This window comes from Hippichthys cyanospilos, chromosome 12, assembly GCF_059441005.1.
Source record: "Hippichthys cyanospilos isolate Australia breed blue-spotted pipefish chromosome 12, RoL_Hcya_1.0, whole genome shotgun sequence".
Lineage (NCBI taxonomy): Eukaryota > Metazoa > Chordata > Actinopteri > Syngnathiformes > Syngnathidae > Hippichthys > Hippichthys cyanospilos.
Window position 1 is genome coordinate 11,497,501 of NC_142380.1, and position 26,182 is coordinate 11,523,682.

Here is a 26,182-nt window from a genome sequence, read left to right on the forward strand (position 1 = left end):
AATATTCATCATTGCGCTAGCATAGGTTAAATACAAAGGCACTTTGCTTACAAATTCAGCTCACGTTACTGCCCCTGTATGGGAAAATACAGTGTGGGTGTGATTCTGGCAAAAAGTGAAAGCGCTTAATTGGCAAAGAGTTCAAAGAAGACTCTTAGGAAGCTAGCGACAAACACAAAAATAACAAAAGTCTGGAGCGCATTTGAAGTCTCGTCCGGTGTGGTTTTGGCGCAAAGTCTGAATAACGAGGCGTCTCGGCAGTAATGAATCGATTTGTTGACAAGGAAGTGAAGCGTTGTCTATCTGGTCTCTCTGGGAGACGCAAGAGCAGGTTGTCTTTTTAATCGGGACTGAAGCGTTTGCATTTGAAAGACTCCTTCCCCCTTCCGACAGGGGCGCTGATTAATGAAGATGGAAACAGAGAGCAGAGGAGGCACTTTTTCCGTGGCGAGCGCCCATGTACCCGTATCATAGAGGCACTTAGGAGTCCCTCTCTAATATTTTATCCCCCCCAGTTGGGGAAGATGAGCACCGGATATCAAAGGCGTGTCACAAGTCCCGATGGATCGCCACCAAGACGTTAAGCCCCAGCCGCCACGCTCATAAATTATGCATGCAGCAAACAACTCGAAATCAAGGGAGATAGTCAGGCCTCGCTATTATGGGAATCCCCATCGCTCCACTTATTCCTGTAATTTATTTTGCATGTTCCGTAATAGTCTATTGTCTCGTCAGACTAGTTATCTTCATTCTTTCTGTTTTTCATCTTAGCTTTGCAGCTTACCTTTGTTAAACTAAACATGAGAAATACCCTCACCCTGCCTGTAAATCCTTATCTCACAAAGGGGATGACTCACTGACTGCTTACTTAAAAAATCTCGGAACAGTATGGTGATGTGAATGTGAAACAGTAGCTTGTAAAAATGGGACTGTTTTTTCATTCTTTTTCATCTTTTTTTTTTTTTTTTGCTGTCCTTTATAACAGGCAATGTTATCCCTCAAGGACTGTGTGGAAAGTCACAGTTTGACTAGAACAATTTCTTTTTTTTATTATTAGTCGTATTGCTATTACACTAAGATTCTGAATTCACCCACATTAATTTTTATAGAAAAATATTCCCCCCAAGAAACTTGCAAGAAAATCTTAAGTTTTGGTGAAAATAGTCATTAGATCTTCCGAATACAGAATAAGTAAATTTTTTGAGAAACCAAATTATTAAAATAAAAAAAAAAAAATCCCTTGACATAAAGGCAAAATATGAATCACTTAACAATATTATTTTTAAGTGACAAAATGTTACTGAATTCCACCAAAGAAGAAACACATATTATAAATCTCAAGTCGATAGATTGAGAAAATAGTAAAATATTATTTTTTGAAGCTTTGTGCAAAATAAACAAGAAACATAACAAACCCCATCCGACGGTTTTAAGATTAAAATGATAAAACTACTGTATGAGGTAGAGTTGCAATCATCTCTGAGTCAAATTGCCATTTTTGTGCAAATAAAATTGCAACCAATTTAATGACAAATAGCTAATGTTATGCCAAAATAGGTTTCATCTTGAGAATATACAGTAATGAGAATATAATGGTTTTTAGGATTGTTAAAAATGGGATGATGATCTGTTCTGAATGGAAATCATGTTTAAAACTTGGATTCTTAGCTGTAGTTGGCCCCGCGTGTGGAGATGAATGACTTTTGAAGATTGTCTTTTATTTGCATGTATGATGGAAAGAGGTGCAACCGGGCGCATGAGGAAGAGGATCCACAGGGAAACACGGCTCTATTTACAGGATGCAGATGAGCTAGCATGAAGCCCGCAGGGCAATGAAGCAATAAGACTTATGTTTGCGTGTGCGCGCACCTCCTTCCCCACCAGAGACAGATGACTCCCTTGAGCGGCGTCGCACTGCATGGGAGTAGCTGTGGCATAAACATCGCCAAATCTTCAAGCATACACCAAAACCCCTTTAACACAGAGATCCTGCAAAATTATATCCTGCATAATCCAGGTACATTTTGACAACCGTGCTGTCTGGTTCTAACCACTAGTAAGTCATTTTTCTAGTTGCGTATCGATACTGAGATATTCGGTATCTAACCGATACAGGCTTTAAGGTACCAGGAACTTGTGTTGGCTGCTGCTACCAGTCACGGATATTGTACATAAGGCAAAAAAAAATCTGACATCAAGTAAGTCCTCCTTGTGAATAGTTTGACACTATACTGTGGCAATTTGACAATTTGGTTATGTTGAAAGCAATTTTCACATTGATGTCACCATGCTTCTTCTTATCTCAGTGGGGTACAGCACTATTACGCCTCTGACACAACAAGTCCACTGAAGTCAACTTTCTTGGGGCATAACTTCTCAGTGGTGGCCATTTTAAGCAGCCCGCTGTGATAAGCACACTTCATAAGGTCAGACATTTTTCGTTTTGTCTCGGCCGTCAAATCCGTTGAGATGAATCACATCCCTGTCCCGGCTGCTTCATCATCAGGACACAAGGCCAGACGCTGACCTCAGCATGATAACATCCGTCATTAAAGACGCACACACGCACACACAAAATGATAAGCAGCTGTGTAGACACACCCCACAGCAACACACCATTAAAAAAAACAAAAAAAAAAAAAACTGACGGGAACACGAGCATGCACTTCCTGTCACTCTGTGGTCGCGTCTTCCACTCATCATCGTGGGGCAGGCGGGGACAAAGATTGATCATTATCCAACTCTCATGCGTTTTAGATCGTCTGCTCAGGTGGGTTGACTCCGATGACTCAATCCTGATGACATTTTAGCTCGTGATTCAGGCACGCAGACACTGACTGTTGCATTCAATGTTTAAAGAGGCGAGTGTTTACAAGCAGCCCCGGGACACATTTACAAATCATTTACTCAATCATTTATAGTCAACATGCCTCAACATGTGCATAGGAAGTGACTTGATTGACACGAGCTCAGAACATCTATAGACTTTCGTTTTACAAGCTTATTTTTGTCAAATTTCCATTTTTCATTCATTTATCACAGTTCATCTCAGCATTACGTTTCATACTCTCTTTTTCTAATAAGTGACTGTTAGCTTTTTCCTCTTAAATTACGACTTCATTTCCATTCAATTTGACCCTATTTTTCATAAGATTACAACTTTATTCCTTTCAGATGAAACTTTCTCGAATTCACAACTATATTTTCACATTTATGCCTCATATGACACTATTCTTCTGATAATATAGTGACTTTTCTCAGAAAATTACAATTTAATTTTTCTAATCCTACTTACAATGTTACACACTACCAATCATGTTGTATCTTGCTTATACATTTCTTTTTCCCTGACAGGAAACAATTAAACGTATTATTATGACCATTTTGTAATTTTTACAACATTTTCCCTCTCATTGTAATATTAGAGCTTTTTCCTCATGTTATGACTTTTGACTTTTCGTAAAATGTAACTGTTTCTTCAACTATATATCAATATATATATAAAACTAGATTTCAATCTCTCATATATATATATATATATATATGTTTTTTTTTTAGTACTCCAACTTTTTAAAAACTTCACCGCTTGATCCATCTGTGTAATAATAATAATAATAATAAAAAGAATAATAATAATAATAATAGTAATGATAATAATAATACAACTTTTCTTAATTTTGCGACTTAATTCAGACTTTGAGATCTAGAAGAACAAAAATCCCCTGGATCGTGCCAGTGGACCTTTTTTTACTTCAAGATGAAATGAGCACACAGGAAGTGATTGTACTTAGTCCTTGAGCTCTTTTTAAAGGGAGAATGAGATGGATTTGCAGCAGTGGAGCTGTGCGTGCGTGTTAGTGTGACAGAGAGACAGGCCTGCCTGAGGGGTGCTGGGTGGTCTGGGTTGGGGTGGCGGGAGGAGGGGGGGGGCAAGCAGAGAGAGAGCAGTGGAGGCTTCAAACAAGCACTGCATGTAATATGGATGAGAGACTCTGTCTGTCTCTCTCTCTGTCTTTCTCTCACTTTCTCTCTTTGTGAGTCTGTGATGCATTTAATTCTCTCACATCTCGTTTTTTTTTTTTTTTTTTTTCTCAACATGCTCTGAATAGTATTATGTGACGTCAACCACTTACATCACAGATAATCGTTATGCTCACATTTAACATTACCGTAGCAGGAAAGTAGTTGGGAAAGAACTTGTAATATCGAAATAGTTAAAAAACCTACATGCAAGTTAAATTTCCATTAATTCATGAAAAAATTGTTTTTAAAAATGGATCTACAAAATCATATAGTGCTCTATGTTTTATGGTAGCACTTACCTTTTTTAATCCCATGTGATAGTGATGGCCAGAGATACAAGTGATGTTACCTGATGTTTGAATTTTTCAAGGCACACAATACAAGCCATCAATAAGCCTTTTTTTTCTTTTTTTTTATTTGCTATTGTCATTTTGATATGAGCGCTGTATAGTGCCAGCTGTCTCAACTCACTTCACAGCAAGTGCTTAATATAATTAGAAATATGTATTCTTCAGAAGAGAGTGAATGCTATCAGAATTCTAACTTACAATGGGAAATGCTACAGGAACATTTGCTAACAATTATCATCTATGTGCCAGTGTTGTTTCCTTTCAAGCAACGGCTATCTGAACACAAACAATACAGCATGACTTAGTGAGACCATTTTACAGTCTCCCAGTTATACTGTATTTTTTGTGAAGAATGAAGATTACTTCTAATTGAGAAGCCAAGAGAATTGACAATTACTATGTCATTACTGTATGTTTTTATAAATTAGAGTATCACAGAGAGCTGTTTTCCCCATTGAAAAAGAGCTCACTGAAATAAGATTAAAGGGCCTGTAAATTGGTATTGTAAGCTTTTCGCATTTAAAAACATGCATATAAGTGATGGAATCTTATCTTTGGCACATTGGAAATTCAATTTCTTATGAAATCTGAGTTTTTTTTTTCGTGACTTGAATTTAATAGAACGTGAAATAGTGTGAGGAAATACATTTTTGAATGGGCCCTTTAGACCTTGACCTGTGCCGTGCCATTTATTACAACTACACTTCTAGAGGTGCTTGGCACCGTCTCCATTTTGTGTCGTGAAAACAGAGCTGTGCTGGCTTGCTGTCTGCTTAGCAACATTGCTCTCTCCCTCTTTCTTCCTCTTACTGCTCTCCAGGCTCTGTCTTGTTCCATCCGCTTTTTTTTTTTTTTCTGCAATTCTCTGACTTCACCAGTATCCTCTGGCAGTGAAGGTCTCCAGACCCTTACGTCCACATTGGCCCAGATGACGAATGCCGTCATAGACAAGAGCCCAATGGCTTCATTCTCCGCACCTTCTTGCATAAAGTGTGGCTGCCTTTCGCCTGTGTCTTCCCCTTGTTTGATGGCTATTTACACGCTGCTGTGTGTTTGTGTTGCACACAGGTGAGCACCCAAGAAATTAATATTTTTTTTAAATCTTGAAAATAAAACAAATTTGACTTGTCCCAACATCACAAATTTACAACTGAACAAAACAATGGATAGAAATAGAAAACATACTGGAGCATGGCTGACTTCTCTGAATACTCCCTTGTTAGTAATTCTGTGAATAGAATATGTGCAAAGCAACAGTCATGAGCATAACCGTTAAAGAATTTGTGGTGATTGTTGAAGTCATCCGTAGGAATGACAAACATTACCGCCTGGAGCATGCTGCGGTCTAGACCCTCGTCATAACTTGGACATGTTGTCATTATTATCTGTATTTTAATTATTGTTGTTAATGGGATAATTCATACTCAAGGCCAGGTCAGATTATCCTGCACCTGCAAAGCGAGACATGACCTCATATAAACCTCATCTTATAAAGAAAAAAATGAATGCCCGCTTTCTTTGGCCACCTTCCTTCTTGGCATCCTGTCTACAAGGCCAAGTTATGTCTAAAATACCACAAAAGGCTTGCAGTTGCGAGAATAGGTGGTGAAATATGCGATTTTTAAGACAGCAATTTCATTAGTTATGTGACAAACCTCAAGAGTAAATAGTTATGATTTAAAAAGTTAGTATTACAATAAAAAAGAATGTTACTAAGGAAGATGTGCTCATAGATTTGCAAGGAAAAGTCGTCGCACTTACAAGGATAACGTTGAAATAATACATGGACAGAAAAAAACATCCATCCATTATCTTAACCACTTCTCCTCACAAGGGTCGTGGTGGCGCTGGAGTCTATCCCAGTCGTCTTCGGGCATTAGGCAGGGTACACCCAGAGCTGGTTGCCAGCCAATCGCAGGGCTCACATAGTCCGACAACCGTTCACACTCACAATCACACCTAAGGGTTTTGGGAGTGTCCAATATACCTACCATACATGTTTTGGGGAATGTGGGAGGGAACCAGAGTACCCAGTAAAATCCCACGCAAGCACGAGGAGAACATGCAAACTCCACACAGGAAGGCCGGAGCCAGAATTGAATAACTCATCAAGAAGAGGGTGAATTTGCTTCTTGTCAGCGTCATTCTACAATCGAACTTACAGTTCATACAGTCACATTTTATTGTGTATGATGTGTGGTTGTGTGTTCAGCCTACAAAGTGCATTCTCAGGCAATTTGTCCATTCATGAGCTAACATCATTATGACTCCCCTTGCTTATGACATCGACGTGAGCCGCCACCACCTCCCCCACTAGGGAATAGACTGAGAGAAAGGATGGGAGGGAGATGAATGGAAAAAAATTGATCGAGACCATCCTTTTTTATGTGATGGATCATTGGAATATAAAAACTGAAGTGCCACAGTAAAGTGAAGAGTAGCAAGACATTGCACACTGTTACGTTTATAACTGAGGCACTTGCCATGCCGCATGTTATAGCAAGGCTGCACAAGGTTGGGTTGTAAAAATGCCTGGCAGGAGCTTCAGCATGTGTGGGTGCTATTCTAATTTTTTCAAAAGCAATACTAAATTAATCCAAAAAATATAATGCGATCATTTGAATATATATTAAAAGCTTTTGTGAGATGAAAGGCAAAGGCTTTTCTTTCTTTTAATTCATCACCCAGATCCAGTTAAACTCTTAGATGGAATTTGGTCTGAATTTCCATAATGAGGTGACAAATAAAAGTCTCAAGAACCCTCAATTGGAAAGATCATGAAGATGCCCATTTTGGTTTCAAGTATTAATTTTGACATAAATGGCTACCTGGGGTAAAAAAATCAATCCCTTATAGCCACTTTTACTTAGCAAAGTGCAACTTGATACAGTAGGCATGTCTGTTTAGCCTCATTAGTCAATTTCACGCAGCAACATGCTATCATTTAGGAACATCATTCTTGAGGTGACCCACAAATAAGGTCTCAAAGAAACCATCCCCAAAAAGATAAAGGAAGTCAGCCATTTTGGTCCAAGGCTGCTGTTAACTTTCATTTGTTTTTAGAATTTCCCTTCCCTAGTCTTGACAGCGCCCATGTGGCGCAGAAATGCGCCAGTGGGCCTGAAGCCAAAGCTAATCGGGCGGTAATGAAACACTCCTTATCTGTGTGTGTGCATTTTCGTGCGTGCGCACGCTTGTATGGGGGTGGGGTGGCGGCACAGACATCAGGTCGCATGACATCAGTCTCACCTGTCTGCCGTCTCCATTTTCTTCCTGTTTGTCCACCTGTTTGGACTTTCCCCTCACGTGTAAGACACATTTAGTTTTGTCCCCTCCCCTCATCGTTACTTTTTCTCAATTTTCATTTAAGGCAAAATATTAGAAGATTAAAAATATCTCTTTGCTATGCTAATGAAGCCCCCCTAAAACATCATGCCTAACCCATTAAAAAAGTATATTTCTGTAAATGCTTCACTTTATTATGAACCTCCGTCATAGCCTCTTATTGATTTTCTGAAACAAAGTGTCGTTCCCAGTCCGAGGATAAATGGCTTATTGGATTAAGATCTCTTGTGTGTCTGTTAGTGTGAGCATGAAAGGCGTGGGAGGGGCAGGTGGGGCCACTATGTATAAAGCAGCCAGATGGAAGGGTTATTTGCCAAATCAGTTGTCAAAATATCAATAAAATATATCCTGTTCGTGCTTTCAGCACAGATAATAACCATGTAGCATTGTACCGGTTTTCTGCTTGATTTATTTTAAGCCAGCAACAGTTAAAAATACAGAAGGCACCAGGAGCACTTAAACGGAACTGCAACTACCTGAATGTCTATCGTTAGCGCTGTAATCAATTTTCAAAGGCATCTTTAGCTTTCCGTTGCAGGTGATTAACTAGTGCAGCATGTCACAAAACGCTTTTAAAATGGTCAATGTCTACCGCAGGATATGTAGATGCAAATTGTAGATTGGTTAAGGGGGAAAAAGAAAGTTCTTCCGTGCGTGATGTGTCAAGCAGCTAAGGCAGGAAGTGTGTTTTTCGACAACTTGGCGTCTGACACGGCCCACCGGACTGCAGCAGGATGTGGTGGAAGCAGACAGGGCGTGACCACGTCTCTGCGGGCGACTCTTCCAGCAAAAGCGCACCCAAATAAAGTTCACTTCCTCTTTTTGACAAGACGCTTAGAAAAACAAGCAACCGTCTGCTGCTGTGACCTCCTCCTGAATGCCACGCGCATGAATAGGTCCTAAGGGCCAGCAGGGAGAGACTCTACAGGTGACAGTGTTTTGTTAGTTTCACTCAGTAACATCAATTGTATTCATTAGTCATGAAACTGAAAAATTCTGCATCCAAAGTCATTTAGCAACATAACATTTGATAGAAGGGTCTGTCATGAGTAGATGCACAAAAAAAATCTGACAGCATGCGTGAAATACCAAAGGAAATAGGTCATTTTGCTATAATGCGGCCCTTTACATGGCTTTTGGAAATGCTTATATGGTAACACGATTTATTAAAATTCAGACTTATCTATGATGGGTCACCCCACAGAAAGAAGTCGGAAGAACCATGCCTAAAAAAGAAGTACATAATGTATGTAATTTTTGGTTTGAAGCCATCTGAGGTGGCTTAAGTGAACACCCAAAGCCAGTTTCCCCTGACAACAGGACATTTGGTAGACATGTCTATCACTTGTCAAAACAAAGGAAGCATAAGGCCTCATTATTTTGTACTGAGACTTAGTCACACCAATATCAAGGTACATTTACGGCCTCAATATCGTGACGTCTGCAATCTTGGTATGATGTTGCCATTTTACAGTCATTTCGAGGAGACCTTCATTGGTGAATAACTAGAGGTGTACAGTATGTATGCGATGCTTCTGAGATGAAAGTTCAAACCGAAGGTCCATGCTCCCTTTTTATTGTACCTGAGATAAGATATTTATGAATGGTAGGTTTTATTTCATTTTCGCCAGACACACACACCCACACACACTACATAACGTGCAACCTTGCACCGCAACCCAAACGCCAATCATGGCCATAAAAAGCTATTTAAACGTTTCCTTGATCATCATTTAAGTTCTAACATTAAAATGTGTGACAGTCACACAAACGAGTGATGGATTATTGGCATGATTCCTTTCTAAATGACCAACTAGAACTGTCCTCCAGTCAGACATGCACACACACACACGCACTTCCTTTCCACTTGACTGCTCTTTGTATGTCTGTTATGTATACAGTGTATATATACTGTCTACATCCATTATACATTCAGCAAGAAGACTGCATGGGTATTTATAACTGCGTGTGTATGGATCCACGTGAGGGAGTAGGATCTTGACCTCGGTACTTGTTTGCTTGTATGGCAGTGTGTCAATGCAGATGTGTGCACTACTTGCCTGCATCACACACACCTGCTTGCTTCACTGACAAATAAGATGATCGACAGGAAGTCATGAAACATCAGACTGGTTGAGGCTGCCATGCTGGAGATTCTGCATAGTGCAATCAACGCCACTTGCCAGAATATCCTTGTTGATTGTTGTTTTAGTTGTAGCTGTTGTAGTATTTAACAGTCGACACACTACACAAACATCTTTCTGCTCCAATAAAGTTGTCTGCTGCGGAAGCGTCACGTGTACTAATGGTCTGGGGAATATGCCGAGGCAGCGGAAATGGGTCACCGTCAACGTTCACATGGCCAAGTCTGTCTAGGGCAGTATGTTTCATCGAGCTTCTGCTGCACAGTGTGTATATATATGCATGTGTGTGTGCGTGTGTGTGTGGGTGTGTGTGTGGCAGCAGCAGGCAGGCAGACTGCTGGTGATTAGGAACAACAGGGCAGAGTTCAGCCGAGCGAGTGTGTGGAATGCTAATCCACATTGTCACAAGGCGAGGTTAGGCCTCAACAAGGGCTGGAGACATGTGTGTGTGTGCCAGTTTTCGAGTGTGTTTCCATGTGTGTGTTAGCAGCCCACATTAGAGAGGTGCTTCTTTATGGCACATTAGAATAAAATGATGTTTGTTAATAAAAACATGCTGGGGTGGGGGGGGAGTAAGAGTGCGGCGGGCAACATTGTTCGATGAGACAGTTGTGTTGAGGTGTGCAAACACACTCATTAAGCCAGCACTGGCCAACGGGAATAACGAGCAGAGCTGTGTGTGTGCATTTGTCTGACGGGAGAGTGGGTGGTGGGCGTTAAGCCGTCAACTGTCAGGTAAACTGGAATCTCACGAGCAGCCATTAGCCAAGTCCACACATGTACAGGAATATCTCTACTGCTTATATAGACATGCAAGTACATATAGTCTACTGCATGGTAACTCACACATTAACAAATACTGTTAAACATGATGATTTCTGCAGAAAAGGGGAACAAAACATTGGTACAATTTTCTTTTTTTTTTTTTTAATTAAAAGTTTCACTATGTTTTCCTTTTTTAGATGTAGACATTGTGATGCGGCCAGCTATCAATTTTCCTTGCCATGGCAATATACAGCGCCCTGCATTAGACAAAACCCGCAAAGTATAAACTACATTTTTTTTCTTCATCATTTATCGACACTACAGGCCAAATGTTTAGTCACATCCTCTCATTCTATATCTGAAAGTAATGATGGCTACTCATTTTTCTTTAGCTGCATGGTTCTAGCCATAATATGAATTTTAACAGTTGACTATCATATGAATTTTAACATGTATGCAGCTGTGTAGTAACCTGATTTCTGTACAACCTCTCTGAATGTCCCAACCTCAGGAATAAAGAAAGACATTCCATTAATTAACACTGATAAGAAGTGAAAACCATTTCAGGTGACTAGAGAATGCCAAATGTGTGCATAGCAGTAATCAGAGCAAATAGTGGCTGTTTTGAAGGAACTTGAATATATGTAAAACATGTTTTGCATCCATCCATTTTCCAGAGCCACTTATACTCAATAGGGTCACAGGCTTGCTGATGCCATCTCAGCTGACATAAATCAGTAGATGGTGGACACCCTGAACTGGTTGCCATCCAACTGCAGGGCACACATAGATGAGCAACCATCCGTGCACCCAATCACATCTAAGGACAATTTAGTATGTCCAATTCACCTGTCATGCATGTTTTTGGAGTGTGATGGAGGTGGATTTGAACTTTGGTCCCTATAACTGTGCGGTGGATGTGCTATTCACTGCGCCACCGAGCTACCGATAAAACATGTTTTTAGTTACTTAATTTTTTTAAGTACATAATTCCACGTGTCAATCCATAACTTTGATATCATATCAAAGTTTCTTCAGTGAGTAACTAGTCATAAAAATAAAGAAAACACATTGAAGAAGGTGGTCCAAACTTTTAACTCTGTATATTTTCAAGTCACATGCATATATTGTAATATCAAAATACCGTATATGCATATGAAAGAGGATGAAGTACAAAGCAGCACTGTAGTTTCTGTACCTGCATGTGACTTTAGCAGGCCCGGTCTGGTGAGTGATGCCACAACTGATGGTGAGTCACTTAACACAGACAGTAAATGGGATGATTTCAATCATAGAGGTTTTAGAGGGTGGATGTTTTCTTTGACTCCTTGCTGCAAAAGACCTGCTTCAACTGATCAGACAATCAGCAAGATCTGCAGAAGGTCTGATCATTTGAGTCAGGTGTGCTGCAAAGGGAGACATACAAAACATTCAGGACACTGGCCCTCGGGGACAAGGACTGAAAGCCCCTGCAGTAAATGATTAATTTACTACTACGTTGATATATGTGAGCTATAGAAATGGGGGAAATGAACCCTAAACCGACATACTTTTTTTTTTTTTTTTACCTTACCTTAGAAACAATGAATCGTATCCTCTTGATTTAGTTTCAGCATTTTTGATGTTTAAAGAACAATGTCAGGGAAATAAAATAAAGTTCTGAATGCTGTCGATGTAAATAATTAGCCATGCATTTCACCATTACGTTTTCCATTACTTGTCGTTCGTAGAAATGTCAACGCTAATCATGATTGCTTCTGTAATGGCCTTCACCAACTACCATCATGCATAGTAGATTTTTTCTCCGGTCTTAGTTTTGCAGCAAAACATTTAAAAATCACTTAAGAACAAAGAAACATGTTTTTATTCAGTCAGTAAAGCGGCGCTCTTGATGAGCCATTCAACATCCAGCTTTAACCTTCAGTGCTTAGAAGATGGGCCCCAGTGTCCTTCGCCACACATGTCATGTGACATGTCCTCATAAAGACCAAATGCACACACACACACACACAAAGGTGTGCACTTTAATTAGCTGTCTCATCAGCACAACGCACGCTGTCATGAGGGTCAAGCAGAAAACGACCACTGGGCGACCTGTCGTTAACATCCGCGCCTCTGCTTTTGTTTTTGTTACCTCCCGCCGCACATATACATGCACTACCCGATCTGCTCCTACAACGCACCACTGCAGTGGCTTCACCGTCGTTTCCATCAGTCTCTGGACCGGAGTCTCTCCCGCCCTCCCCCGCCTATCCGCTCTGCTACTGCAGTAGGGAAGAAAAAGAAAGAATCCAGCCAATCAGGATTCAACATAAATAGACGAGCCCCCTCGCTCTGCACATACACACAGCGTGTAGCAACACACACACACACACACACACACACACACACCTGGCTGTGCATATGCCTCCAGGCTGTTACATGTGCAAACACACGCTCATTCATGTGCGTCTTTGTAAATACACCACTGTCCCTGACAACGCACACATTTTAAATAGATGATCAGTTTGTGACTCGCACCTGCACATTTATTTAAGCTACAAAAGGAAACACTGCATCAGGTTGTGAGGCTTTACATGTGGTAAACGGCACTGTATTGCTTTTATTGAACCAAATCGTGTGGTGTGATTGTCAAGGAAGATGCGGTTTTCTTTAAAGAGCGGAAGTGAGCGAGAATAAAAAAAAGAGTGGGGAAAATTTTGTGAATACACATTTGGTGTATTTTACGCGGGTCCTATTCTGGCATCCTGTTTTCTTTTTCTTTTTTTCCTCTTAGTCCAGTCAGCAAGACAATTGCAAAAAGCGAAAGCATGCACCTGACTCACATTTGGCAGTTGGTTCAAAGAGGGTTCAATAGCCACTGACACAGTGGGACATCTCAGGTGCTTTTAGAAATGCTCATTCAATGCACGTAACAGCAATGGCGAGTCCATGAGCACTTTGTGGGGAGTACATGGGAGCATTTTATAATTTAGTTCGCAACCCAAAATCAGAACAGCCGCTTGTCAACTCTTTTTTTTTTTTTTTCTTACATTGGCACAACAGTTAGAACGGGCAAAATAAGTTGGAAAATGGCAAGAGTATTGACTTCTTTAGCACTTTTGAACTGTCAACCAAGATAACTTGTAGCATTAGCCATTGTTAAAACACAACCAGTGGTCACCAGATTGAGTGTGATTACATTTGTTTTAATTAGTTCCTGCTGAGAATATCTTGCATATTAGATTTTTACCGAAATGATACTGTCCTGGTTTTTCACTTTCTGTTCACCATATTCTAATACAAATAGCTTTGCTGATTAGTATTTCCTGTTGTTCCTTCCTTACTTGTCTGTTAGGCTTATTGGAATGGCAATTTTATTTCATTATAGTTGTATAATAGAGTGGAGAGTGGATCATCAGCTCCTTCAGGCCTCTTGCAGAGCATGTCCTGAATTTGTGAAAACACCAATGCGCAGAGGCGCCACCGCTAGTATTTACGAAGCACACACACGCACCGACTCACAGACTAAGAAGCTGACATAATGAATCATAAAGATCCAGCACTCGCACACGCATCTATAGTGTATAATATATAGCACATCCTCACATTGAGAGAGACTCCCAGCTGCGTTGTGGCCTGCCTAGCAATGAATCACACGCACAGCAGCGCGTAATGGCAGCCGGCTCTGCTTTTCTCCTCTTTTATTCATAGAGCTTCCTCTGCGGCCTCGTTCACTCTCGTACACCTCGCTCGGTTTTTCAACGACATTCTGCTCCATTTTCTACCTCCTGAATGTCGTTCCTTCCCCTGTCCTCCATTATCGAATGAGTTCCTTTTTATCTTGTCCTTTACCGGGCTGCCATCAGCATCGTTCCTATCTGTGCATTGATGAGGTCACAGACGGTGGTCACTCTAGTGGGAAAGGCCCAAGTTGTCGCGACAGTGGAAAGCAATTGAAAAGCTGTTTGCAGCTATTGGCACAAATCTTGATGGCTTGATATGTTTCAGTCATTGAAGTGAAAGCTGGTGTCTTCTCCCATGCTTTGCCAACAACCGGTCAGCATTTGTAAGCAGGGAAAAAAGGTCTTAAAAAATACATGTGCAACATTGGCGTCATGACTCACATATGTCACGCTTCCACTGTGACATGTAGCTTTTTTGAAGAAGTATTGCTACTGATCGATATGAAAACTGACTTGAGGATTCTATATGTACACTGACATCTTGTTTAACCTTGACGTGACCCCTTCTTCTTCTCCCTTCCAGAATTCGGCTGGAGAAGATGAAGACCAGGAGGACCGAACGCGCAAATCCTCCACGGACCTTTGCTCCCCCAACGGCAAGCTGGCTGAAGCTGAGCCCATGAGGAAGGTCAGTCTCATGGCTACCCCCTCCCTCCCAGTTTGCAATCTCTCATCCATCACCTCCCATTGCTCCCGCCGCCCTCCCGTACATATGGGTCAGCTCTCTGGGTCAGCTACCACGCACACATACACACACGCTCACAAAAGCCAGACATTTTCTGATGGCACGTGCCTACGCTGTGTAATTTGTCAACAAGCACACACATCCACACACAGAGAATAACACAGCTGCAGAGATGCTCTTCTAAGCTCTTTATCATGATTATCTCTTTTTCACAAGCACACACACACACACACACACACACACAGTTGCTTAGTGTTCTGCAGGTGATCCCTCATCCGCGTCTGCTGGCATGGTATATTAGCTCTATTAGATTACAATCCTGCCAGTGCAGCCCATTTCCTGCTTTATGTCTCCACATAGTGTTTACATGCACCTAATTACCTTTTCCAAACATCATTCTGTCCAACACTGTATGTTTTTTGTTTTCTTTTATTTTTTTTAACTGCAGGGTAAAATGTCTCCTGCGGTGGTATACAATCAACTTTTCCCAGACATCAAGGAGGAGCCGGGACACCCCACCCTGGTCCACCCCAGGTACTACAACAAAAAACAAAAAACATTGGAAGTATGTAATGGCACTTAAGGGGGTATGTTAAAATTAAGAGCAGTTATCAGCAAATTTAATACTTTTTAATGCCATGACAGGAACAGTATGTATTTCAAAATAAAAGCAAATGAAATGGAACATGAACCAATTTATTGCTGAATTGTGTTATAGTGACGCTTTTGCAAAATGTTGTATGCCTTTATTTTTTTGTTTTTTTTATGTTTTTGTCATGTTATTTTTGTATGTATATGGGTGCACATTGTCATCAGTAACTCAATTTCCTGGTACACAATATAATCTTATGGAGTTAGTGAATAAAGCCTGCCAGCGATAGTCATGGTAAATTGACGTAAATGGTAAGTTCGAATTCTAAGTGCACTTTGTTTTAATTTTGTGTTGTATCTATATTCATTTTGAAACACTGATTACCTCCCAATATCCACTGCACTAAAGGGACTGATGTATGAATTCAATTCTCAATCAAATTAATTGATTGATTAAAACTTTCCTACATTTTTTTTACACAAATCCTGTAAATAGCTGCATCGTAGACGATATATATATATATATATATATATATATATATATATATATATATATATATATATATATATATATATATATATATATAATTTTTATCATAAAACTCATAAAAGAAAACTGATTCAAATTGGCTTCATCCTTTTCCCACCTTCTTGCGTTGCAGCATAATCCCACTCAGATTTAAGCGGCCGACCCGCACGTTGCCCCGGCTTGCTCGTGACCTGCGCGGCGCGCTGACCATGCAGCACTCCGCCAATTGTTTGACGTCGACGGGATTAACGCTCGTACTTCTCACTCCACCAAGGCCACATGACCGTCACACACTATACACCACCCCACTACCTCAATCCATCGTGCACCAGTTTGTAGCAAGCATGTCTACTGTAGAGCGCCATAAGGAACCTCTCGCAATACATCGGTAGCACTTAGCGTCTCATTCAATGTCCATTAGCGGCGCATTTGTCAACTATGAGCCCGGCTGTGCATTATTCAATCAGGCCTGGGTTGCCACTGTTCTGCTTAACCTACTTTGCCGTGCCAGCATCAGCTCTGTCCGCAGGGGTGCTTGTGATGATGATGATGATGATGGTGGTGGTGGTAGTGGTGGTGGTGGTTGAGGGAGCAGGGATACCACGAGCAAAGAAGCAGATAGTGCCACCTGGATGTTTGTGATAAGCCCAAGGTCTGTTTAGGCGGAGTCGGTGTAAACTCAAGATAAGACCTACCCCAATATTCAGCCCCAGTGCTCTTTTTATGGCCCGTGTAGCGTGAATTACGGCGCGTGTATATGTTGCATGTCATCTCTGCAAAGTCCATAATTCAAGGTTTTATGAGAGTGTGAAAGGTGACATCGCTTGCTCGCGATGATGAGTAGGGTAACAAAAAGCCGGCATCAGTCAATTATGAACAAACGGAATTAATTAAAGCGGCCTCAGAGTGTATATTTCATTTAACTGATATGTACCTGTGTTTAATCTTTAATTTCTTCCCTCTCTGATTTCTATAGCTATTACCTGTATACTTACGATAAGATGGTGGCTCCCAATGTGTCCCTGCGCAGAGAAGCGGAGATGAGCCCCGAGATGCTCGGCGCACTGCTCAAGCACCATTACGGCCGAGGAGCGCCTCCGCACCATGATGAGCCTCCCATGGGTCAGTAGCAACTTGTGATAAATAGGTGGCGTCATTCTATGCCAAAAATCAAGCTTTTGGTTTTGAAAGCCACAGTTCTGGTTCACAATTGGGGAGCAAAATGCAAAACATAGACTTGATTTTATTTTGTGTAAACTGGAACACATTCAATGACATTTAAAATGAAACAAAATCACTGCTGGCGATATGTTTCGCAATCCATCTATCCATCCATTTATCCTGACCGCGTATCCTCACGGGGGTCGCGGGCATGCTGGCTCCTATCCCAGCTGTCTTCCGGCAATAGACAGGGTGCTGAACTAGTTGACCGCCAATCTCAGTGTTTTGCAATTCATTTAATTTATTTCATTATAGTTAATTGATCATAATTCATAATCCCTCAAGTTGAAATTACACTCTGCTCTATATTTTTTTTGAGGGATAACCTCAGAAGATACATGCAGGGAGAGATTCTGAGTGAAGGAGACATGCAAAACCCTCCTGCCCCACTGGAGGGCGGTGATGGTGCCTTGCTCAAGGGCAGTGAGAGTTGAGCACATGACCCTCTGCTACCAAAGCCCAATCTAAATGATAAGATACCCTTGCCCCTCACGAAAAAAAAAAATGTACACAGTCAAATAACGTTTTCATTTTATAAATACCAGTGCGGCAGCAACTCTTGGAAAGAAGTGAATGTTATTCTTTCACATAAAACAAATTTGCTTTGTTCTTATAAATAGAATTAAATAAATAAATGTTTACTCTATAGGAAAGCAAGGATGCAGACAACCAATGTTACCAGTGTGACCTTTGTTCAGGAAAAAATCTGTGTTTTTCTTTGTTTCATCAAAGGGCAGGCTACTTTTTGTTTGTGTACTGAGTAGACTAGTTGAACTTCCTGTTCCACTGCTGGTTTGGCCAGCAACTGAGCTCTTATAGACACATTAGATAAACCTTCTGTATCTGATATTGACTTGCGCCGTTGGCTTTCCCAGATGAGAAAAGAGAGGTGTCTTATTGGAGCTAGCAATGTATTTACCAAAATACTCACTAAATTAAGGTGACGAACGCAATTGGGTGTAAATGGAGCTGCGGCTGCATATATGTTGGTAGTCTGCTCGCCAGCAGTGTATATGCTGCATGTTTGTGAATAAATGACACATATACAGGAGCTAGCACAAGCTATTTACGTTCTTACGACGTGACCGGGAGAGACAAGCATGTTTATGAAAGAGACGCACGTGCGCTGTAAACAGTAAACCGCACATATACACACATGCTCGCACACATGCAGCTATGCACATAATCATCTGCTGACCTTCACTTAAAGACTTGTGGTGGGGGGGTTAGGGGGTTACCTCACTATTGATGAGCAAAGGGGTGGCAGCGACCTCCTTTTCTGCTCTTACTGTGTTTGTATGAATGTGTGCATGTGAGTATGTATGTGTGTGTTAATAGCAATCACAGGAATGTATCTGCTATTCCAGCCTGTCTCTCCGAGCATTTCTCCTGCCATCCTTTTACCTTTTCCTCATCTCCGCCTCCCACGCAGTGTGCTGTCACTTTCTTCACTCCTCATCCTGTCCCACAGATGCTAAAATGGCCACTTCAAACCAAAATGGTGGAATCGCAATGTCATTTCCAAGTATGGATTCCTGAGACTTTTTTTGTGGCCCTATAGGCACCCCACGTAAATGACCAATGTCAGTGAGACTTTTTTTGTGTCATTCTTGAGAGACATGCCTACTAAATTTCACATTGGTGAGTCTACCTGTCTCTGGGTTGTACTATCAAGCACATTTTAATCAGGTAAAATAGCCACTACAAACAAAAAAAAGGGAGACTTCACTGGGTTCTTGTACTTTTATATGTGTTTAGTCATAGGCACACAATTCTATATTCATGTTGCTCGGAAAAATTGACATTTCTATTGAAGGAGGGTGCTACAAAAGTAAACTTGCACTAAAAGTAAACTTGACAATGACAACGACAATGGCAAATTTCAATTTCAAACCGGACTTGTTACTTGTTTTCTGGCATACCTTTTTTAGGCTGTTTTCCTACTACTTATAAATGACATGCTCACCTCATTTTATTTTGCTAACGGACAGAAAGCTGGTTTTGGGGGTTGAATTTTCAAAAGTCTGTTCCTTCTTCCTCATCTTTTTCTTGCCTGTCGCTCTGCATACCTTCCACTCTTGCTATTCTACCTCCTTTTGATCCATCAAAACGTCTCACTACTATTCGTGTTTGGCATGTACTATATGCGCTATTTATTTATGTCAAACACATGCGCTATGTGACAAGGAAAAGAAGGTGCAGCTTTTGATACCTTCGCAGTCCCATTTTAAAACACGGATGGGCAAAGTATGGTAGCCTGAGCCATTCTTTAAGCTTATGAAACTAAACATGTACAGTAATAAGTGTTTTGCTGCATTAATTTATCCTAGATTTTGTTAATATTTTTTTTAAAATTATTTTCGGAGGTCCGTCTGTCTGCTTTGAGAAAAATCAAACGTGCTCCACTCGTGTTTTAAAGCCAGCTGCCGCGTTTACCTTCCCTAATTCCAATTTTGCCTCGATGGAGATGTGAACTTTTTGGGCTTGGTTCCTCCTATTTTCCCCTCCTTCTCTAACTTCTCCCTTCATCGTGCTCATCTTCCTTAGATCTCCATGCGTCGCCTCCACTGGCTGAGGATGCCAAATCGCAACACGCTGCCGAGCGGGAATGCCAAGCCCAGGCAGTTTCCATGGAGACAAGCAGCCTGAGCGGCAAGATAGCCGCCCTCACCCGCAGACCTCCTCCTCCTCCTCCTTCTCTTCATTCTGCATCGCCGCCTCCCGTGACGGAGCCGGCCGACGAGGACGCGGCATGCGCCGTCAACATGACGACGGGAGGGCTGGAGGACGACAAGGACAGGATCGTAGTGGAGATCATGCAGATGTACGGCAGGCAGCAGGAGAAGTTGAACTCCACCCTGCACAAGCAGCTGCAATTGGAAATGGTTAGAAATGATGCCCACTCAGATAAATATAGCAACAAGGCTACTTGTTAAAATCACAATCATTTTTATTGGCCTAGTATGTTAAAAACACTGAAAGAATTAGTTTTTGATAATTGGAGCTATTCTTCGACTGCAACAAATTAGCCACTGTAACAAACACATTTATTTTGGACAAACATAGTTACATTGTATTTAAGGTGCTTAGGAATGTGGTAATACTTATATCAATATGTGGTCAATTTCAAGAAAACCATGCATTTTCTTATCACTAACCATAAAATAGGAGTAGGATTGAATAGAATCCTCTTGTATCACAACAGCATTTGTTTTGTGAAAATCAGACTATAACGTCTTTGTCTTAGAAGGTCCCCTTTCTAAACAAAATTTCTATTTCTATTTATTTAGAAAGTGTAGTGTAACTTCCTGCATAGTCGTTCACTTTGTTTTGGCAATTTCATGGACGCACATAGTTAAAAATGGCTATTTGCACATTTGTAGAGATGAACACAGCAACGGGAGGAAAATGGCGGCTTCAAACCAAAATGCTAGATTTCTGTGTCTTTTTTACTCCTAACTTTCGGGGACTTTCTTTGTGGATCTACACATGATAGACGTGGCTAACGTATGTTCCCATCCGCAGGAGCTGGAGGCTTTGCGCGGAGGTGAGGCAGCGCGGCTACGCGAGCTGAGCGCGGAGCAGCGGGAACTCCGCACTGAATTGGAGGCGGTGCACAGCGAGCAGGCGCGCCAACTCGGCCAAGCCCGCCAAGAGCAGCTGGAGCTCGAGACTCGTCTGGAGCAGCTACGGCAGCAGGCGTGCGCTTGTGAACCTGCTGCCCAGCGCCAACAGGAGGCGCATTACACTGCACAGGTATTATCTCACAGTACATATGAGCTCTCACTTGATAGGCTTGGGCAATGACCAATGACCTGTTTTCTGGATTAGGTCATGTGATGTTTTCAAGCTTTGCCCTGAGTACATGGGATGTCAGCCACCAGGAAGTGGAAAAATATGGTTTTAAAACTATTCATTTGACATGAAAAATAATTTAGTTATCAAAGTACAGACAAAGAATTTACTTTATACCGATGAAAATGGCTAAATAACTCTGGTAGGACTTAGAGGGGAAGTCAACCCCCAAAACATTCTTTACCTGAGTACTTTGTGTTCTATACACCCTTTGTAGTCTTAACATGACGTTGTGATTAATGTTGTGTTTGTGCAATATGAATTAAGCAGAAAAGTCTACCAGTTTTATCAACCTAAGTGCATCAGCCATCTTGCCACTGCTCTCACTTGAAAATGTGGCAAAAGATCGGTGTTCTGCAATGGAAGAGACGGTTGGAATTTACTACCTAATTCATGTTTGCACACACAATATCAACCATAATACTCTGTTTGGACTAGAGTGACTGCATATAACATACAGTATTATTGCAAAGAGACATTTATTTGACCTTCTCTCTAAAGCACCAGTGGACACAACTTCATTCTATAGAAATCTTCTCATTTTTCTTCTTGAAAAAGTCATAGACTTTATTTTGTTTGGAAGCCTTTTCTGTTATTTGACATTCTTGGCTATTATTTAAGGGTGCTTATTTGTGTGATTGCGTCCTTTAGATGGATAGGGAGACATTGTATGTAATTTTGAAGTGGTTACTGTGTTCATATGATTGTCATCCCTGAGAGCGAGGTGCTTCCTCTCAATTTTGAACACCCACATACAGTAAAATATATGTTTCTGTACCGCACAACCATAATTGGTAAAAGTTATTATTATATATGTATTTTTTAAGCCATATGGTGGTGCTGCTTTAAATTGCCACTCGACCACACAGACAGTATATTCATTCTTTTTGCTTGTTTTTGAGCGCTCTGTTTCAAAGTGTCATCTCTGGCCAGTCTGGAGGCAATAAAGTCACGTGCGTGTTGAGTTGTCCTTCGGATAATGTTGCTGAGATGTTCGCCTCGCTGTCTCTTCCCAGTTGTTAGAGCTTCGTCAGAGGCTGGAGCGCGCTGAAGCCGACCGGCAGGAACTGCAGGACGAGCTGAGGCGGGAACGGGAAGCGCGCGAGAACCTGGAGCGCACCATTGGCCAGCTCAAGCAGCAAATGGCCCAGTCGGGCGCCGCCGTCCCCGCCGGGGGCAGTCCCTCACCCCCCCTCACCCCATCCACCGGACCCCCCAATGCCCATTCACCTGCCTCCTCCTCCCCTTCCTCCTCCTCGTCCTTCTCGGAAGCCCCAAAGTAACTGGCGGCCCTCCTCCGCTTTCAGTGTAGAACTTTTGTAAAAAAGAGTTTTGTCTTTTTTATTAATATTATTATTAATGCCACCAGTAGTTCTTCTGCTCTCAGCAAACAATATTTAAAGACTTTTTGGTTTGTTTGGCATGTGATTTCAATTTATAGCCACCGCCATTCGTGCTGCTTGGTTGGCATTCCCTTCACACACCTCATGGACGGGTGACCCCCTCAATGGAGAAGAACTACTTCAGCCACCTCTATTTACGAAGCCGTCCTTCCTCCGCAACACTGTGGCATCCTTCCGCCCCTACGCAAAATGAACACTGTGCTCCTTTTTTCGGTGTACTTGACCACCTGATTGCCACCCTTTGTCTGTAGCCCGACTGTGGGAAAGGAATGAAGTTTTTTTTTGTTTTTGTTTGTGTGTTTTCTGTGAGGATAATGAAGGCAGCTTTTGATAACACAAGTGGGCCGCCACCCATTTCTGCGGCCCCACCCCTTGATTTGACTGAACAAAGTTGAAGGATGGGTGCCACTCTGTGGGGGGGATGCTAGCCCCGAGCAACCAACTTGGACAAGTGGGCCTGTACCAGAGCAGCTTGGGAGGCAGACAGCACTACATTTTTGTCACCTTACCTGGCAAAAAGTGCTTTTTTTATTGCCTCTAAAAAGATCCCCATTTCCCTGTGCGTGTGGGTGTATGTGTGCGCGCTTGTGTGTCTGTTTGTGTGCGTGTGTGTAAAAATAATGGCTGATATTATGTAAAACGGAGGCGCAGGAGCTCTTTTTATGCATCTGCTACAAATGCAAATTGATAAGACATTCCACTGTGTTCCATCTCGAAGGCAGATTTTAAGGATCGTCACAAGTCAAGTCATCGGGGAGACAAACCTTTAAAAAAGTATTTAACATAATATGAAACTAAAGATTTCTATTCTCTTTGTACATACACTAGTCATTAATATATACTCTTCTGTGGATAATTTTTTGAAGGTTATAAGAATAGAACTGGGAGAAAAATGACTTTTGCTTGGGATCTTTGCAAAAATATGCAAACTTGTCAAGTGGATGTGGAGGAAAATTCTATTTATCGTCACCTTTTGCTCTGGTCTTTTATGAGTGCGGGTGTGGGGTTACTTCCTGTCACTTTTTCTATAAAATCCACCAAAGGCCATACAAGATTTAAAAAAAAAAAAAAGATGTGTGTACATTTGTGGCCTTTTTCATAACTTCTGCTGAGGTTTTAGAATTGAAACCATGAAAAATCCCATGTGATGCTGGGTTTAATATTTAACTTCATCAATAATGTGCAACAAAATGACAAAAAAATATATATATTTTTTGCATGTCTTGCTGCCCCTCATGTTTGTGTCACATGACTACATGCTCGTAGAATAATAATTATAATGAGCCACTAAGGCTTCTGTGCATGAACTTGTGCAAATTTGAAAATCATGGGTTGGGAAGAGGGCTAAATATAAGGTCAGTGTGAGTGTGTGTGAGTGAGGATGACTGCGCAGCTACTTGGAAATGCTGTTTACTCTTGACGCCACTGAATTCATATTCAGTATTAGTGTTTTTTTTTTTGTCCTTATTCATCAGAACAAGATTACATTTCCTACACAAGGGGCCTGCTGTTTGAAGTGAAAGGGAAGCCCCGCCCCTTTAACTATGGATTACATTTTGCAGTGTTACAACATAGATGTTTTTGTACAGTGTTGTTTTTTTCTTTTTAACACCCGTGCAAAGTTTGTCCACCACAATGACTTTTACATATCCGCCAATAGGGTTTCACGCAACCTTGCCGCATAATGTAAATAAAGAAAAGAAAGAAAAAAAAAAAGACAGGAGATGTGAATTCCCAACAAGAATGACAATCGGCAAGTTTGGAGTTTGGGAACCCCTGTGCTTTCCTCTGAGGTGGCATGCTTTTGTCGTCCAGCCCATCACTGGTGAGCGATAAATAGGTACAGAAATAAATAGATTTAAAAATATTTACACATATACAGTGTGTGTGTGTGTGTGTGTGTGTGTATGTGTATATGTACATATATATATATATATATATATATATATATATATATATATATATATATATATATATATATATACACACATATACGGGGCTTCCCCCATGCCACCACAAAATGCTGAAACATGACTTGCAGTGTCTGTGTATGAATATTACCATTGCCAATAACCATGTGATGAGATTTGTTCTTTGCATGACTCGAGACACTGATCTCCTACCTCATGTTGTGATATATATAAATATATATATATATATATATATATATATATAAAATGTTTTTTTTTTAATGCAAAGGACACTAACTGTTCAATCATTTAATAATGATGAGTATATGACCTGACCTGTAAATGCGTTTTAGCTCTATAATACCTCACTTCTGTACCTTAGTGTGTTTTCTTGGGTTTTGTTTTTACTTTTCTGTTCTTTTTGCTCATTTTCATTTCTCACCTTGTACATATGACCTTGTGTATAGACAAAGAACTTGGATCCAATTCAAGTAAAGTTCTGTAGTGTCAAGCCATCGACACGTGTCTGCTGCTGATCATTTTCACACGTCGAATTTCAACATCTTAAATAAACTAAAGCGCTATTAATATTGAAAACTCATCTAAGCTCCTCACTAAGGATGAGCGAATATACTGTTCGAGCGCGGCGATAGGGGCCAGGCTAACCAATAAATTGTGACCAATGAAGATCCACATTTGATTGATGCCCATTGTAATGAATTGAAAGAAAAAAAAATAAGTTCTGGTCACATTGATTAGAGATGGCACGGTGAAAGACTGGTTACCTCATCCGCCTCACATGCACAGAGGTTTTGGGTTCGAGCCCCGCTGGGTGGATGGATAACTGCTTAACTCTGTATCACCTTGCGATTGAAAATTGACTATGAACAAAACCACCTCGATCTCGTGTCAACAAAGTTGACAAAAGTAGTACAATGTTTTCTGCTAAATTTAAACCTCACAAGAGTGTTTGGAGTGTGTGAATGAACATGCTAAAAATACACACTACATTGTGTGTCCAGTGAAGCACTGCCAGGCCAAAAAAAAAAAATCCCCTCAAAACATGAGGGACATAAGTTTCATTGCCAATAAGCCTGATTGATTGTGAACAAAGTAGCAAGCCCCATGGAAACCACAGTCAGAAATAGACCACGTTAGAGATGCGGCAAGTGGAGAACAGAAGCATAAGGCCCTAGGGCTGCAGGTCCTGGACACCTCTGCTTTGAGGAAAGTGTTCAATGGACCCCGGGGGGGGGCGCCATCTGGGAGGCCAAAGACCACCCTGGAGCATCCCACCAAAGTCCAATGGGAAGTGTTTGCTCAAGTGTGTGTGGATTCAACGGGAGAGCACAAGTACAGCATGTTCTCTGGATGCCTGCCACAAATTTAACTAGTACATATTGTTAGCTACGTTTGTATGCTAGTACTGTACAGCACATATAAAATTGTGGTAGTTTGCTCACTGTGCACCAATATTAGAATCAGGCATAAAGGTGACAGTCTGTGTGGTGATTTGAAAAATTAACAAGCTAAAAATATTGATGCTCATTGTCATCCAAAAAAATATTAACTTATAGGAATCATATAATTACTTGGAAACAACCCTGATTTTAGTTTGATTCCGGCAAGTACAAGA

The 26,182-nt window shown here is 41.1% G+C and overlaps 1 protein-coding gene across 2 annotated transcripts in view; it reads left to right on the top strand.

Moving 5' to 3' along the window:
- The window catches only part of LOC148414847 (ski-like protein), a 37,474-nt gene extending 12,411 nt beyond the window's left edge, over window positions 1-25,063 (top strand). Inside the window, exons 3-8 of one of the 2 annotated variants that reach the window (XM_088430529.1) lie at window positions 14,876-14,980; window positions 15,486-15,571; window positions 17,134-17,279; window positions 19,926-20,263; window positions 20,904-21,134; window positions 22,250-25,063. In XM_088430529.1, coding sequence (XP_088286655.1) covers window positions 14,876-14,980; window positions 15,486-15,571; window positions 17,134-17,279; window positions 19,926-20,263; window positions 20,904-21,134; window positions 22,250-22,516 — 1,173 coding nt within the window. In that variant the 3' untranslated portion in view covers window positions 22,517-25,063. The remainder of the gene's footprint in view (window positions 1-14,875; window positions 14,981-15,485; window positions 15,572-17,133; window positions 17,280-19,925; window positions 20,264-20,903; window positions 21,135-22,249) is intronic. The other variant, XM_088430530.1, reaches the window with a different exon arrangement.
- Window positions 25,064-26,182: the final 1,119 nt, after the last annotated feature.